The sequence below is a fragment of the Salmo salar genome, chromosome 14 (assembly GCF_965601325.2).
Source record: "Salmo salar chromosome 14, fSalSal1, whole genome shotgun sequence".
NCBI lineage: Eukaryota > Metazoa > Chordata > Actinopteri > Salmoniformes > Salmonidae > Salmo > Salmo salar.
The window spans coordinates 53,736,335-53,752,002 of NC_138304.1; the positions used below are offsets into that span (position 1 = coordinate 53,736,335).

General features: G+C 45.6%; 1 protein-coding gene across 1 annotated transcript in view; it reads left to right on the forward strand.

Annotated features, from left to right (window-relative positions):
- LOC106569717 (metallophosphoesterase 1-like) overlaps positions 1-15,379 on the forward strand; it is a 68,792-nt gene extending 53,413 nt beyond the window's left edge. Inside the window, exons 5-9 of the mRNA XM_045694523.2 lie at positions 1,027-1,138; positions 7,686-7,763; positions 9,491-9,613; positions 11,099-11,239; positions 15,091-15,379. Coding sequence (XP_045550479.1) covers positions 1,027-1,138; positions 7,686-7,763; positions 9,491-9,613; positions 11,099-11,239; positions 15,091-15,288 — 652 coding nt within the window. The 3' untranslated portion in view covers positions 15,289-15,379. The remainder of the gene's footprint in view (positions 1-1,026; positions 1,139-7,685; positions 7,764-9,490; positions 9,614-11,098; positions 11,240-15,090) is intronic.
- Positions 15,380-15,668: the final 289 nt, after the last annotated feature.

Genomic DNA, 15,668 nt, shown 5'->3' on the forward strand with positions numbered 1-15,668 from the left:
CCTAAGGTGTTGTCTCTGTTTCTCTACTGTATAAACCCTAAGGTGTCGTCTCTCTACTGTATGAACCCTAAGGTGTCGTCTCTCTACTGTATAAACCCTAAGGTGTTGTCTCTCTACTGTATAAATCCTAAGGTGTCGTCTCTCTACTGTATGAACCCTAAGGTGTTGTCTCTCTACTGTATGAACCCTAAGGTGTCGTCTCTCTACTGTATAAACCCTAAGGTGTCGTCTCTCTACTGTATGAACCCTAAGGTGTCGTCTCTCTACTGTATAAACCCTAAGGTGTTGTCTCTCTACTGTATAAACCCTAAGGTGTCGTCTCTCTACTGTATAAACCCTAAGGTGTTGTCTCTGTCTCTCTACTGTATAAACCCTAAGGTGTTGTCTCTCTACTGTATGAATCCTAAGGTGTCGTCTCTGTCTCTCTACTGTATAAACCCTAAGGTGTCGTCTCTCTACTGTATAAACCCTAAGGTGTCGTCTCTCTCCTGTATAAACCCTAAGGTGTTGTCTCTCTACTGTATAAACCCTAAGGTGTCGTCTCTCTACTGTATAAACCCTAAGGTGTCGTCTCTCTACTGTATAAACCCTAAGGTGTCGTCTCTCTCCTGTATAAACCCTAAGGTGTCGTCTCTCTACTGTATAAACCCTAAGGTGTCGTCTCTCTACTGTATAAACCCTAAGGTGTCGTCTCTCTACTGTATAAACCCTAAGGTTTTGTCTCTCTACTGTATAAACCCTAAGGTGTCTTCTCTCTACTGTATGAACCCTAAGGTTTTGTCTCTGTCTCTCTACTGTATAAACCCTAAGGTTTTGTCTCTCTACTGTATAAACCCTAAGGTGTTGTCTCTCTACTGTATAAACCCTAAGGTGCTGTCTCTCTACTGTATAAACCCTAAGGTGTCGTCTCTCTACTGTATAAACCCTAAGGTGTTGTCTCTCTCCTGTATAAACCCTAAGGTGTCGTCTCTCTCTGTCTCTGTACTAGTGAACGGGTGTTTTGTTTCTCATTGTTTTTTTCTCTAGCTTTCTATTGGTCAACAGCGTGGCTTTGCATGGTGACGGTTGTCCTATCTGCCAATCAGTGGAGAAACAGCTTTACACACTGTCCAGAGACCTCAACTGTTCACTACTTCAGGTGGGTCTTCTAACACACACACACACACACACACACACACACACACACACACACACACACACACACACACACACACACACACACACACACACACACACACACTGTCCAGAGACCTCAACTGTTCACTACTTCAGGTGGGTCTTCTAACACACACACACACACACACACACACACACACACACACACACACACACACACACACACACACACACACACACACACACACACTGTCCAGAGACCTCAACTGTTCACTACATCAGGTGGGTCTTCTAACACACACACACACACACACACACACACCACACACACACACACACACTGTCCAGGGACCTAAACTGTTCACTACTACAGGTGGGTCTTCTACCACACACACACACTGTCCAGGGACCTAAACTGTTCCCAGTGAGTGCCCTCTACAACACAGACATTTAAAGGAGTTAAAGCTGGAATCAGTCTGATTCGTTACGACCAGAAATACGACTTTCCTGAAATGGATCATTTGTTCGTACCCCTCAGGGAAATTGAACTTATTCCAAAGGCTGCTCCAACAGTCCGCTGGGGGAGAAGAGGTATTCGGAGTGGACTTCTAGTCCGACTCAGGAGGCGTGTACACCATCCACCGCTTCTGAGTATATTACTCGCTAATGGTCAGGCTCTGGATAATAAAGTAGACAAACTCAGGGCGAGGATCTCCTTCCAGAGAGACATCAGGGATTGTAACATACTCTGTTTTCAACGAGAACATGGCTCTCTCCGGATATACTGTCCCCCGTCCATACAGCCAGCTGGGTTCTCAGTACATCACACAGACAGGAATAAAGAACTTTCTGGGAAGAAGAAAGGCGGGGGGCGGGGGCAAAGATAACTGAAGAACCCAAGAAAGCAATGATAACTGAACTAAATTACTTTCGCCCCGTAGCACTCACTTCTGCCATCATGAAGTGCTTTGATAGACTAGTCAAGGATCATATCTCCTCTACCTTACCTGACACCCTAGACCCACTACAATTTGCTTACTGCCCCAATAGGTCCACTGACGATGCAATCGTCATCACTCTGCACACTGCCCTATCCCATCTGGACAAGAGGAATACCTATGTAAGAATGCTGTTCATTGACTATAGCTCAGCATTCAACACCATAGTACCCTCCAAACTCGTCATTAAGCTGGAGGCCCTGGGTCTGAACCATGCCCTGTGTAACTGGGTCCTGGACTTCCTGACAGGCCGCCCCCAGGTGGTGAAGGTAGGAAACAACATCTCCACTTTGCTGATGCTCAACACAGGGGCCCCACAAGGCAGCGTGCTCAGCCCCCTCCTCTACTCCCTGTTCACCCATGACTGTGTGGCCATGCACGCCTCCAACTCAATCATCAAGTTTGCAGACGATACAACAGTAGTAGGCTTGATTACCAACAATGACGAGACAGCTTACAGGAAGAAGATGAGGGCCTTCACTGCCTGGTACGGCAACTGCACCACCCGCAACCACAGGGCTCTCCAGAGGGTGGTGCGGTCTCCCCAACGCATCACCGGGGGCAAACTACCTGTCCTCCAGGACAGCTATAGCACCCGATGCCACAGGAAGGCCAAAAAGATCATCAAGGACAATAACCACCCGAGCCACTGCCTGTTCACCTCGCTGTCATTCAGAAGGCGAGGTCAGTACAGGTGCATCGAAGTTGGGACCGAGAGACTGAAAAACAGCTTCTATCTCAAGGCCATCAGATTGTTAAATTGCCATCACTAGCCGGCTACCACCCGGTTACTCAACCCTGCACCTTAGAGGCTGCTGCCCTATAAACATAGACTTGGAATCACTGGCCACTTTAATAATGGAACACTAGTCACTTTAATAATGTTTACGTACTGCTTTACTCATAATTGCATTACAGCCTTATTCTAAAATGGATTAAAAAAAAGGTTTTTCCTCTCAACACTGTCAAACGCTCCCTGAAACACTTCAGCGAGCAAGCCTTTCTAATCGACCTGGCCCGGGTATCCTGGAAGGATATTGACCTCATCCCGTCAATAGAGGATGCCTGGTTATTTTATTTCAATGCCTTCCTCACCATCTTAAATAAGCATGCCACATTCAAGAAATTTAGAACCAGGAACAGATATCGCCCTTGGTTCTCTCCAGACCTGACTGCCCTTAACCAACACAAAAACATCCTGTGGCGGTTCTGCATTAGCATCGAATAGCCCCGGCGATATGCAACATTTCAGGGAAGTTAGAAACCAGTATACACAGGCAGTTAGAAAAGCCAAGGCTAGCTTTTTCAAACAGAAATTTGCTTCCTGCAACACAAACTCAAAAGAGTTCTGAGACACTGTAAAGTCCATGGAGAATAAGAACACCTCCTCCCAGCTGCCCACTGCACTGAGAATTGGAAACTCTGTCACCACCGATAATTCCACTATAATTGAGAATTTCAATAAGCATTTTTCTACGGCTGGCCACGCTTTCCCCCTGGCTATCCCTACCGCGGTCAACAGCACTGCACCCCCCACAGCTATTCGCCCAAGCCTTCCCCATTTCTCCTTCTCCCAAATCCAGTCAGCTGATGTTCTGAAAGAGCTGCAAAATCTGGACCCTACAAATCAGCTAGGCTAGACAATCTGGACCCTTTCTTTCTAAAATTGTCTGCCGAAATTGTTGCAACCCCTATTACTAGCCTGTTCAACCTCTCTTTCGTGTCGTCTGAGATTCCCAAAGATTGGAAAGCAGCTGCGGTCATCCCCCTCTTCAAAGGGGGGGACACTCTTGACCCAAACTGCTACAGACCTATATCTATCCTACCCTGCCTTTCTAAGGTCTTCGAAAGCCAAGTCAACAAACAGATTACCGACCATTTCGAATCCCTCCACTATGCAATCTGGTTTCAGAGCTGGTCATGGGTGCACCTCAGCCACACTCAAGGTCCTAAACGATATCGTAACCGCCATCGATAAGAAACAATACTGTGCTGCCGTATTCATTGACCTGGCCAAGGCTTTCGACTCTTGTCAATCAACACATCCTCATTGGCAGACACAATAGCCTTGGTTTCTCAAATGATTGCCTTGCATGGTTCACCAACTACTTCTCTGATAGAGTTCAATGTGTCAAATCGGATGGCCTGTTGTCTGGGTCTCTGGCAGTCTCTATGGAGGTGCCACAGGGTTCAATTCTTGGGCCAACTCTCTTCTCTGTATACATCAATGATGTCGCTCTTGCTGCTGGTGAGTCTCTGATCCACCTCTACGCAGACGACACCATTCTGTATACTTCTGGCCCTTCTTTGGACACTGTGTTAACCTGTTATGGCTAGGGGGCAGTATTTTCACGTCCGGATAAAAAACGTACCCGATTTAATCTGATTATTACTCCTGCCCAGAAACTAGAATATGCATATAATTATTAGCTTTGGATAGAAAACACACAGTTTCTAAAACTGTTTGAATGGTGTCTGTTAGTATAACAGAACTCATTTGGCAGGCCAAAACCTGAGAAGATTCCTTACAGGAAGTGCCCTCTCTGACCATTTCTTGGCCTTCTACACTCTCTTTATTGAAAACTGAGGATCTCTGCTGTAACGTGACACTTCCTACGGCTCCCATAGGCTCTCAGAAGGCGGCAAAACGCTGAATGATGCCTTTGGAGCCCCTGGCTGAAAAACAGTAGCGCATTTGGATAGTGGTCGATCTGAGAACAATGAGACTGAGGCGCATGCACGAGGCGACACCATATTTTTATTTTTTCGTCTTTGAACGAAAACAGGGTTTCCCGGTCAGAATATTATCGCTTTTTTACGAGAAAAATCGCATAAAAATTGATTTTAAACAGCGGTTGACATGCTTCGAAGTACGGTAATGGAATATTTAGACATTTTTTGTCACGAAACGCGTCGGGCGCGTAACCCTTCGTCACCCTTCGGATAGTGTCTTGAACGCACAACAAAACGCCGCTAATTGGATATAACTATGGATTATTTGGAACTAAACCAACATTTGTTATTGAAGTAGAAGTCCCGGGAGTGCATTCTGACGAAGAACAGCAAAGGTAATCCAATTTTTCTTATAGTAAATCTGACTTTGGTGAGGGCTAAACTTGGTGGGTGTCTAAATAGCTAGCCCGTGATGGCCGGGCTATCTACTCAGAATATTGCAAAATGTGCTTTCACCGAAAAGCTATTTTAAAATCGGACATGGCGATTGCATAAAGGAGTTCTGTATCTATAATTCTTAAAATAATTATGTTTTTTGTGAACGTTTATCGTGAGTAATTTAGTAAATTCACCGGAAGTTTCGGTGTGTATGCTAGTTCTGAACGTCACATGCTAATGTAAAAAGCTGTTTTTTGATATAAATATGAACTTGATTGAACAAAACATGCATGTATTGTATAACATAATGTCCTAGGAGTGTCATCTGATGAAGATTATCAAAGGTTAGTGCTGCATTTAGCTGTGGTTTGGGTTTAGGTGACATTATATGCTAGCTTGAAAAATGGGTGTCTGATTATTTCTGGCTGGGTACTCTGCTGACATAATCTAATGTTTTGCTTTCGCTGTAAAGCCTTTTTGAAATCGGACAGTGTGGTTAGATAAACGAGAGTCTTGTCTTTAAAATGGTGTAAAATAGTCATATGTTTGAAAAATGGTAGTTTTTGGATCTTCGAGGACTTTGTATTTCGCGCCACGCCCATCATTGGATATTGGAGCAGGTGTTCCGCTAGCGGAACGTCTAGATGTAAGATTAACAACCCTCCAGACGAGCTTCAATGCCATACAACTCTCCATCCGTGGCCTCCAACTGCTCTTAAATACAAGTAAAACTAAATGCATGCTCTTCAACCGATCGCTGCATGCACCTGCCTGCCCGTCCAGCATCACTACTCTGGACGGTTCTGACTTAGAATATGTGGACAACTACAAATACCTAGGTGTCTGGTTAGACTGTAAACTCTCCTTCCAGACTCACATCAATCATCTCCAATCCAAAGTTAAATCTAGAATTGGCTTGCTATTTCGCAACAAAGCATCCTTCACTCATGCTGCCTAACATACCCTCGTAAAACTGACCATCCTACCAATCCTCGACTTCGGCGATGTCATTTACAAAATAGCCTCCAATACCCTACTCAATAAACTGGATGCAGTCTATCACAGTGCCATCCGTTTTGTCACCAAAGCCCCATATACTACCCACCACTGCGACCTGTACGCTCACGTTGGCTGGCCTTCGCTTCATAATCGTCGCCAAACACATTGGCTCCAGGTCATCTACAAGACCCTGCTAGGTAAAGTCCCCCCTTATCTCCGCTCACTGGTCACCATAGCAGCACCCACCTGTAGCACGCGCTCCAGCAGGTATATCTCTCTGGTCACCCCCAAAGCCAATTCCTCCTTTGGCCGTCTCCTCTCCTTCCAGTTCTCTGCTGCCAATGACTGGAACGAACTACAAAAATCTCTGAAACTGGAAACACTTATCTCCCTCACTAGCTTTAAGCACCAGCTGTCAGAGCAGCTCACAGATTACTGCACCTGTACATAGCCCATCTATAATTTAGCCCAACCAACTACCTCTTCCCCTACTGTATTTATTTATTTTGCTCCTCCGCACCCCATTATTTCTATTTCTACTTTGCACTTTCTTCCACTACAAATCTACCATTCCAGTGTTTTACTTGCTATATTGTATTTACTTTGCCACCATTGCCTTTTTTGCCTTTACCTCCCTTATCTCACCTCATTTGCTCACATTGTATATAGACTTACTTTTCTACTCTGTGTTTTTGTATGTGTCGAACTGCTTTGCTTAATCTTGGCCAGGTCGCAATTGTAAATGAGAACTTGTTCTCAACTTGCCTACCTGGCTAAATAAAGGTGAAATAAAATCTACACACAATACCCCATAATGACAAAGAGAAAACAGGTTTTCCTAATTTATTCAACATTTAAAACAGAAACACCTTATTTACATAAGTATTCAGACCCTTTGCTATGAGACTCGAAATTGAGCTCAGGTTCATCCTGTTTCCATTGATCATCCTTGATGTTTCTACAACTTGGAGTCCACCTGTGGTAAATTCAATTGATTGGACATGATTTGGAAAGGCACACAGCTGTCTACATGAAGGTCCCACAGTTGACAGTGCATGTCAGAGCAAAAAACCAAGCCATGAGGTCGAAGGAATTGTCCGTAGAGCTCCGAGACAGGATTGTGTCGAGGCACAGATCTGGGGAAGGGTACCAAAACATTTCTGCAGAATTAAAGGTCCCCAAGAACACAGTGGCTTCCATCATTCTTAAATGTAATAAGTTTGGAACCACCAAGACTCTTCCTAGAGCTGGCCGCCCGGACAAACTGAGCAATCGGGGGAGAAGGTTCTTGGAAAACATTGCACGCGCGATAAAACAGCTGCGTGTCTATTGTGACTGTATGTACCACAATGCTCGATGCTGCTCTACTCTGTTTCACTTTCATGTTTTGTTATAGTCATGTTTTGTTATCTTCATGTTTTGTTATCTTTATTTTGTTATCTTTGTTTTATTATCTGCCAGAATTCTGAGTCCAGCATTATAAGAGAATACTGCCAAGACGCATGGACCTATCCTTCTACACCACCTATCATCCTGCAGGTAGATACTCTCTTTATTAGATAACAATAACCACTACACTGTTACATAGTAATAACCACTATACTATTACATAGTAATAACACAACACTGTTACATAGTAATAACCACTATATTATTACATAGTAATAACCACTACATTGTTACATAGTAACAACCACTACACTGTTACATAGTAATAACCCCTATTACATAGTAATAACCACTACACTGTTACATAGTAATAACCCCTATTACATAGTAATAACCCCTAACCCCTATTACATAGTAATAACCCCTATTACATAGTAATAACCAATGTTATATAGTAATAACCCCTTTCACATGCTTTGCTTGCTGTTTGGGGTTTTAGGCTGGGTTTCTGTACAGCACTTTGAGAATATCAGCTGATGTACGAAGGGCTATATAAAAATAAATTTGATTTGATTTGATATTACATAGTAATAACCCCTACACTGTTACATAGTAATAACCACTACACTGTTCACAGTAATAACCCCTATTACATAGTAATAACCACTACACTGTTACATAGTAATAACCACTACACTATTACATAGTAATAACCCCTACACTGTTAGATAGTAATAACCACTACAATATTACATAGTAACAGCCACTACACTATTACATAGTAATAACCACTACACTGTTACATAGTAATAACCACTATACTATTACATAGTAACAGCCACTACACTATTACATAGTAATAACACTACACTGTTACATAGTAATAACCCCTACACTATTACATAGTAACAGCCACTACACTATTACATAGTAATAACACTACACTGTTACATAGTAATAACCCCATTACATAGTAATAACCCCTATTACATAGTAATAACCACTACACTGTTACATAGTAATAACCACTACACTGTTACATAGTAATAACCCCTATTACATAGTAATAACCCCTATTACATAGTAATAACCCCTGTTACATAGTAATAACCCCTGTTACATAGTAATAACCACTACACTGTTACATAGTATTAACCACTACACTGTTACATAGTAATAACACCTATTACATAGTAATAACCACAACACTGTTACATAGTAATAACCCCTATTACATAGTAATAAACACTACACTATTACATAGTAATAACCCCTATTACATAGTAATAACCCCTATTACATAGTAATAACCACTACACTGTTACATAGTAATAACCCCTATTCCATAGTAATAACCACTACACTGTTACACAGTAATAACCCCTATTCCATAGTAATAACCACTACAGTGTTACATAGTATTAACCACTACAGTGTTACATAGTAATAACACCTATTACATAGTAATAACCACTACACTGTTACATAGTAATAACCCCTATTACATAGTAATAACCACTACACTGTTACATAGTAATAACCACTACACTATTACATAGTAACATTAGTTACATAGTAATAACCCCTACTACATAGTGTAGAGATGGGGAAGCAATATGTTTCCCATAATGCCCCTTCATCCTGGAACATGCTAGGGAAGTCGGTTAGGGAAGTCAGCGTCCTGCTTTTAAGACGCTGGTTGACAACACCGTTCGTGATTGCTGCAGTTGTTTCTAATTTTCAAATGTATCTGGAACTTGTGACATTGTCTTTTGTATTTTTCTGTAATATTTCATGTACATGTTAGTATTTCCCTGTTGGAAAGCCAGGTATTCAACAGCTGGCCAGATGTTCCTGTCTGTCTGTTTCTCCCTTAGCATTACCCTCTTTACCGGGTGAGTGATGCGGGCTGTACGGGTCGGGACGCTGCTCCTCCTGAAGAGCGCCACCTGCTGTTCAGAGAGAAGTACGACGTGCTGTCTCAGGAGGCCTCTCACAGGGTACGTGGACCAATGATGGCAAGAGCCCAAACTGATCTGGGACCAGGCTAACTCCATTGCTGTTATTGTTGCCTGCCTCTAACCACTAGGCCCCACTAGGCTACCTGCCGCTTTCAACATCTATAATGTGGCCAGTGGTCATAATGCAGCTCTCTCTTACCTTTCATCAGCAGAGCATCTTTTATGGGCGTCTTGGTTATCCAGTAAATTATTATTTTGTTGAGGGCCACCCGGTACTATAGGATATATAGTGCATTCGGGAAGTATTCAAACCCCTTCACTTTTTCCACATTTTGTTACATTACAGCCTTATTCTAAAATGTATTAAATTGTTTTTCCCCCCATCAATCTACACACAATACCCCATAATGACATCACAATACCCCATAATGACATCACAATACCCCATAATGACATCACAATACACCACAATGACATCACAATACCCCATAATGACATCACAATACCCCATAATGACATCACAATACACCACAATGACATCACAATACCCCATAATGACAAAGAAAAAGTTTTTTATACATTTTTGAAAATGTATAAAAAAAATATAGAACTATCACATTTACATAAGTATTCAGACTCTTTACTCAGTACTTTGTTGAAGCACCTTTGGCAGCGATTACAGCCTCGAGTCTTCTTGGGTATGATGCTGCAAGCTTGGCACACCTGTATTTGGGGAGTTTCTCCCATTCTTCTATGCAGATCCTCTCAAGCTCTGTCAGGTTTGATGGGGAGCATTGCTGCACAGCTATTTTCAGCTGTCTCCAGAGATGTTCGATCGGGTTCAAGTCCGTGCTCTGGCTGGTCCACTCAAGGACAGAGCCTTGTCCCGAAGCCACTCCTGCATTGTCTTGGCTGTGTGCTTAGGGTTGTTGTCCTATTGGAAGGTGACCGTTCATGTTTTGGTACCCTTCCCCAGATCTCTGCCTCTACACAATCCTGTCTCTGAGCTCTAGGGACAATTCCTTCGAACCTCATGGCTTGGTTTTTGTTCTGACATGCACAGTCAACTGTGGGGCCTTATATAGACATCTGTGTGCCTTTCAAAATCATGTCCAATCAATTGAATTTACCACAGGTGGACTCCAATAAAGTTGTACAAACATCTCAAGGATGATCAGTGGAAACAGGATGCACCCGAGCTCAATTTCAAGTCTCATAGTAAAGGGTCTGACTACTTATGTAAATAAGGTGTTTCAGTTTTTTTTATTTTTAATACATTTACAAAAATATCTAGAAAACTGTTTTCTCTTTGTTATTATCGGGTATTTTGTGTAGATTGGTGAGGGGGGTGGGAAATAATTTGATACATTTTTGAATAACATAACAATATGTGGAATTTGGGAAGGGGTCTGAAGACTTTCCGATTTGTAAAGTCAGAATTTCATTAGGGTGGTGATCTGAACAGATACAGGAACTGGTTATCAAGCGTGTTTGATTGGTTCTCACCCTCCTTCCACCTCCCAGCTGCTGCAGTGGTTTAAGCCCCGCCTGGTTCTCAGTGGCCACACCCACAGTGGTTGTCAGGTTCTCCATGACAACCAGTACCCAGAGATCAGTGTTCCATCCTTCAACTGGAGGAACCGCAACAACCCCAGTTTCATACTGGTAAGTCACTAACTAACTAAGAAATAAACTAACTGAATTATACATACTGTACCTCAACTCTAATATTGCCTTGGTACAGTGAGGGGGAAAATGTATTTGATCCCCTGCTGATTTTGTACGTTTTCCCACTGACAAAAAAATGATCAGTCTTTCATTTTAATGGTAGGTTTATTTGAACAGTGAGAGACAGAATAACAACAAAATAATCCAGAAAAACGCATGTCAAAAATGTTTTAAATTATTTGCATTTTAATGAGGGAAATAAGTATTTGACCCCTCTGCAAAACAAGACGTAGTACTTGGTGGCAAAACCCTTGTTGACAATCACAGAGGTCAGACGTTTCTTGTAGTTGGCCACCAGGTTTGCACACATCTCAGGAGGGATTTTGTCCCACTCCTCTTTGCAGATCTTCTCCAAGTCATTAAGGTTTCGAGGATGACGTTTGGCAACTCGAACCTTCAGCTCCCTCCACAGATTTTCTATGGGATTAAGGTCTGGACACTGGCTAGGCCACTCCAGGACCTTAATGTGCTTCTTCTTGAGCCACTCATTTGTTGCCTTGGCCGTGTGTTTTGGGTCATTGTCATGCTGGAATATCCATCCACGACCCATTTTCAATGCCCTGGCTGAGGGATGGAGGTTCTCACCCAAGATTTGACGGTACATGGCCCCGTCCATCGTCCCTTTGATGCGGTGGAGTTGTCCTGTCCCCTTAACAGAAAAACACCCCCAAAGCATAATGTTTCCACCTCCATGTTTGACAGTGGGGATGGTGTTCTTGGGGTCATAGGCAGCATTCCTCCTCCTCCAAACACGGCGAGTTGAGTTGATGCCAAAGAGCTCCATTTTGGTCTCATCTGACCACAACACTTTCACCCAGTTGTCCTCTGAATCATTCAGATGTTCATTGGCAAACTTCAGACGGGCATGTATATGTGCTTTCTTGAGCAGGGGGACATTGCGGGCGCTGCAGGATTTCAGTCCTTCACGGCGTAGTGTGTTACCAATTGTTTTCTTGGTGACTATGGTCCCAGCTGCCTTGAGATCATTGACAAGATCCTCCCGTGTAGTTCTGGGCTGATTCCTCACCGTTCTCATGATCATTGCAACTCCACGAGGTGAGATCTGCATGGAGCCCCAGGCCGAGGGAGATTGACAGTTCTTTTGTGTTTCTTCCATTTGCGAATAATCGCACCAACTGTTGTCACCTTCTCACCAAGCTGCTTGGCGATGGTCTTGTAGCTCATTCCAGCCTTGTGTAGGTCTACAATCTTGCCCCTGACATCCTTGGAGAGATCTTTGGTCTTGGCCATGGTGGAGAGTTTGGAATCTGATTGATTGATTGTTTCTGTGGACAGGTGTCTTTTATACAGGTAACAAACTGAGATTAGGAGCACTCCCTTTAAGAGTGTGCTCCTAATCTCAGCTCGTTACCTGTATAAAAGACAACTGGGAGCCAGAAATCTTTCTGATTGAGAGGGGGTCAAATACTTATTTCCCTCATTAAAATGCAAATCAATTTATAACATTTTTGACATGCGTTTTCTGGATTTTTTTGTTGTTATCCTGTCTCTCACTGTTCAAATAAACCTACCATTAATATTATAGATTAATCATTTCTTTGTCAGTGGGCAAACGTACAAAATCAGCAGGTGATCAAATACCTTTTTCCCTCACTGTATATAGAACATTCTACTGGTATATATGTCTACATGGGATTACTGGAACGGCTTTAAATATGTCTACATGGGATTACCCTACTGTACCTCTTAGCCTGATCCCACATCAGTTTGTGCTTCAGCCGTCTCCTTTACTCCCAGGATGTACATACACATCTCTACCTCTCTCTCTCCTCTCCCTCCGTCACCCCCTCTCTCTCCCCTCTCCCTCCATCACTCCCCTCTCTCTCTCCTCTCCCTCCATCACCCCCCTCTCTCTCCTTTCCCTCCATCACCCCCCTCTCTCTCTCCTCTCCCTCCGTCACCCCTCTCTCTCTCTCCTCTCCCTCCGTCACCCCTCTCTCTCTCTCCTCTCCCTCCGTCACCCCCCTCTCTCTCTCCTCTCCCTCCGTCACCCCCCCTCTCTCTCCTCTCCCTCCGTCACTCCCCTCTCTCTCTCCCTCCATCACCCTTCTCTCTCTCCTCTCCCTCCATCACTCCCCTCTCTCTCTCCTCTCCCTCCATCACCCTCCTCTCTCTCCTTCCGTTACCCCTCTCTCTCTCTCCTCTCCCTCCATCACCCCCCTCTCTCTCCTCTCCCTCCATCACCCTCCTCTCTCTCCCTCCGTTACCCCTCTCTCTCTCTCTCCTCTCCCTCCATCACCCCCCTCTCTCTCCTTTCCCTCCATGACCCCCCTCTCTCTCCTCTCCCTCCGTCACCCCTCTCTCTCTCTCCTCTCCCTCCGTCACCCCTCTCTCTCTCTCTCTCCTCTCCCTCCGTCACCCCTCTCTCTCTCTCCTCTCCCTCCGTCACTCCCCTCTCTCTCTCCTCTCCCTCCATCACTCCCCTCTCTCTCTCCCTCCGTCACCCCCCTCTCTCTCTCCTCTCCCTCCGTCACCCCCCTCTCTCTCTCCTCTCCCTCCGTCACCCCTCTCTCTCTCTCTCTCCTCTCCCTCCGTCACCCCTCTCTCTCTCTCCTCTCCCTCCGTCACTCCCCTCTCTCTCTCCTCTCCCTCCATCACTCCCCTCTCTCTCTCCCTCCGTCACCCCCCTCTCTCTCTCCTCTCCCTCCGTCACCCCCCTCTCTCTCTCCTCTCCCTCCGTCACCCCTCTCTCTCTCTCCTCTTCTTCCGTCACCCCCCTCTCTCTCTCCTCTCCCTCCGTCACCCCTCTCTCTCTCCTCTCCCTCCGTCACCCCTCTCTTTCTCTCCTCTCCTTCCGTCACCCCCCTCTCTCTCCTCTCCCTCCATCACCCCCTCTCTCCTCTCCCTCCATCACTCCCCTCTCTCTCTCCTCTCCCTCCGTCACCCCTCTCTCTCTCTCCTCTTCTTCCGTCACCCCCCTCTCTCTCTCCTCTCCCTCCGTCACCCCTCTCTCTCTCCTCTCCCTCCGTCACCCCTCTCTTTCTCTCCTCTCCTTCCGTCACCCCCCTCTCTCTCCTCTCCCTCCATCACCCCCTCTCTCCTCTCCCTCCATCACTCCCCTCTCTCTCTCCTCTCCCTCCATCACCCTTCTCTCTCTCTCTCTCTCTCTGTTACCCCTCTCTCTCTCCTCTCCCTCCGTTACCCCTCTCTCTCTCCCCCTCCGTCACCCCCTCTCTCTCTCCCTCCATCACCCTTCTCTCTCTCTTTCTCTCTCTCTCCCTCCGTTACCCCTCCCTCTCTCTCCTCTCACTCCATCACTCCCCTCTCTCTCTCCCTCCATCACCCTTCTCTCTCTCTCTCCCTCCGTTACACCTCTCTCTCTCTCCTCTCCCTCCGTCACCCCTCTCTCTCTCTCCTCTCCCTCCGTCACCCCTCTCTCTCTCTCCTCTCCCTCCGTCACCCTTCGCTCTCTCTCTCTCCATCCTTTACCACTCCCTCTCTCTCCTCTCCCTCCGTCACCCCTCTCTCTCTCTCTCTCTCCTCTCCCTCCGTCACCCCCCTTTCTCTCTCCCTCCATCACCCTTCTCTCTCTCTCCTCCATCACCCCCTCTCTCTCCCTCCGTTACCCCACTCTCTCTCTCTCTCTCTCTCTCTCTCTCTCTCCTCTCTCTCCGTCACCCCCCTCTCTCTCTCCTCTCCCTCCATCACCCCCCTCTCTCTCTCTCCTCTCCCTCCTAAACCCCTCTCTCTCTCTTCTCCCTCCGTCACCCTCCTCTCTCTCTCTCCTCTCCCTCCGTCACCCCCCCTCTCTCTCTCTCCTCTCCAAGGGTTCGTTCTCCTCCAGTGGTTATGGCCTGTCTAAGTGTTTTCTTCCAGAGGAGAGTACAGTGATAGCCCTGTACTGTTCTACAGGAGCCAGCCTCCTCTTCTTCCTCTTCCTCCTCCCTCTGGTCCACTGCCTGTGGATGCGAGGCCTTCTCCGGTGCCTCATCCTCTGTCCAATCAGCAAACACAAGTTTCTCTGACGGTCTCAGGTAGAGGTTGTCCCTGACTGCTGAATGATACAGGGTCAGATATGGGCTACATCCCATCTGAAATGGCACCTTATTCCCTATTTAGTGCACTACTTTTAACCAGGTTAGCCCATAGGTGCTCTGGTAAGAAGTAGTGCACTACGTTGGGAATAGGGTGCCATTTGGGACGTAGCCACGCTGTCCTCCCCCTAAAGCAGGGGTGGCTGGTGCTCCTGCCCTGGGAGGCTGCCGTGGGTTTGTAGGGTTGACGTGTTCACGTGAACACAGTCTCAGCACACAGAACCAAGTCTTGCTGGTCTGCCGACAGGTTTGTTAGATTAGGGCTGAAACAAAAGCCTGCACACCCAGTAGCCTTCCCAAAAGGAAAATTG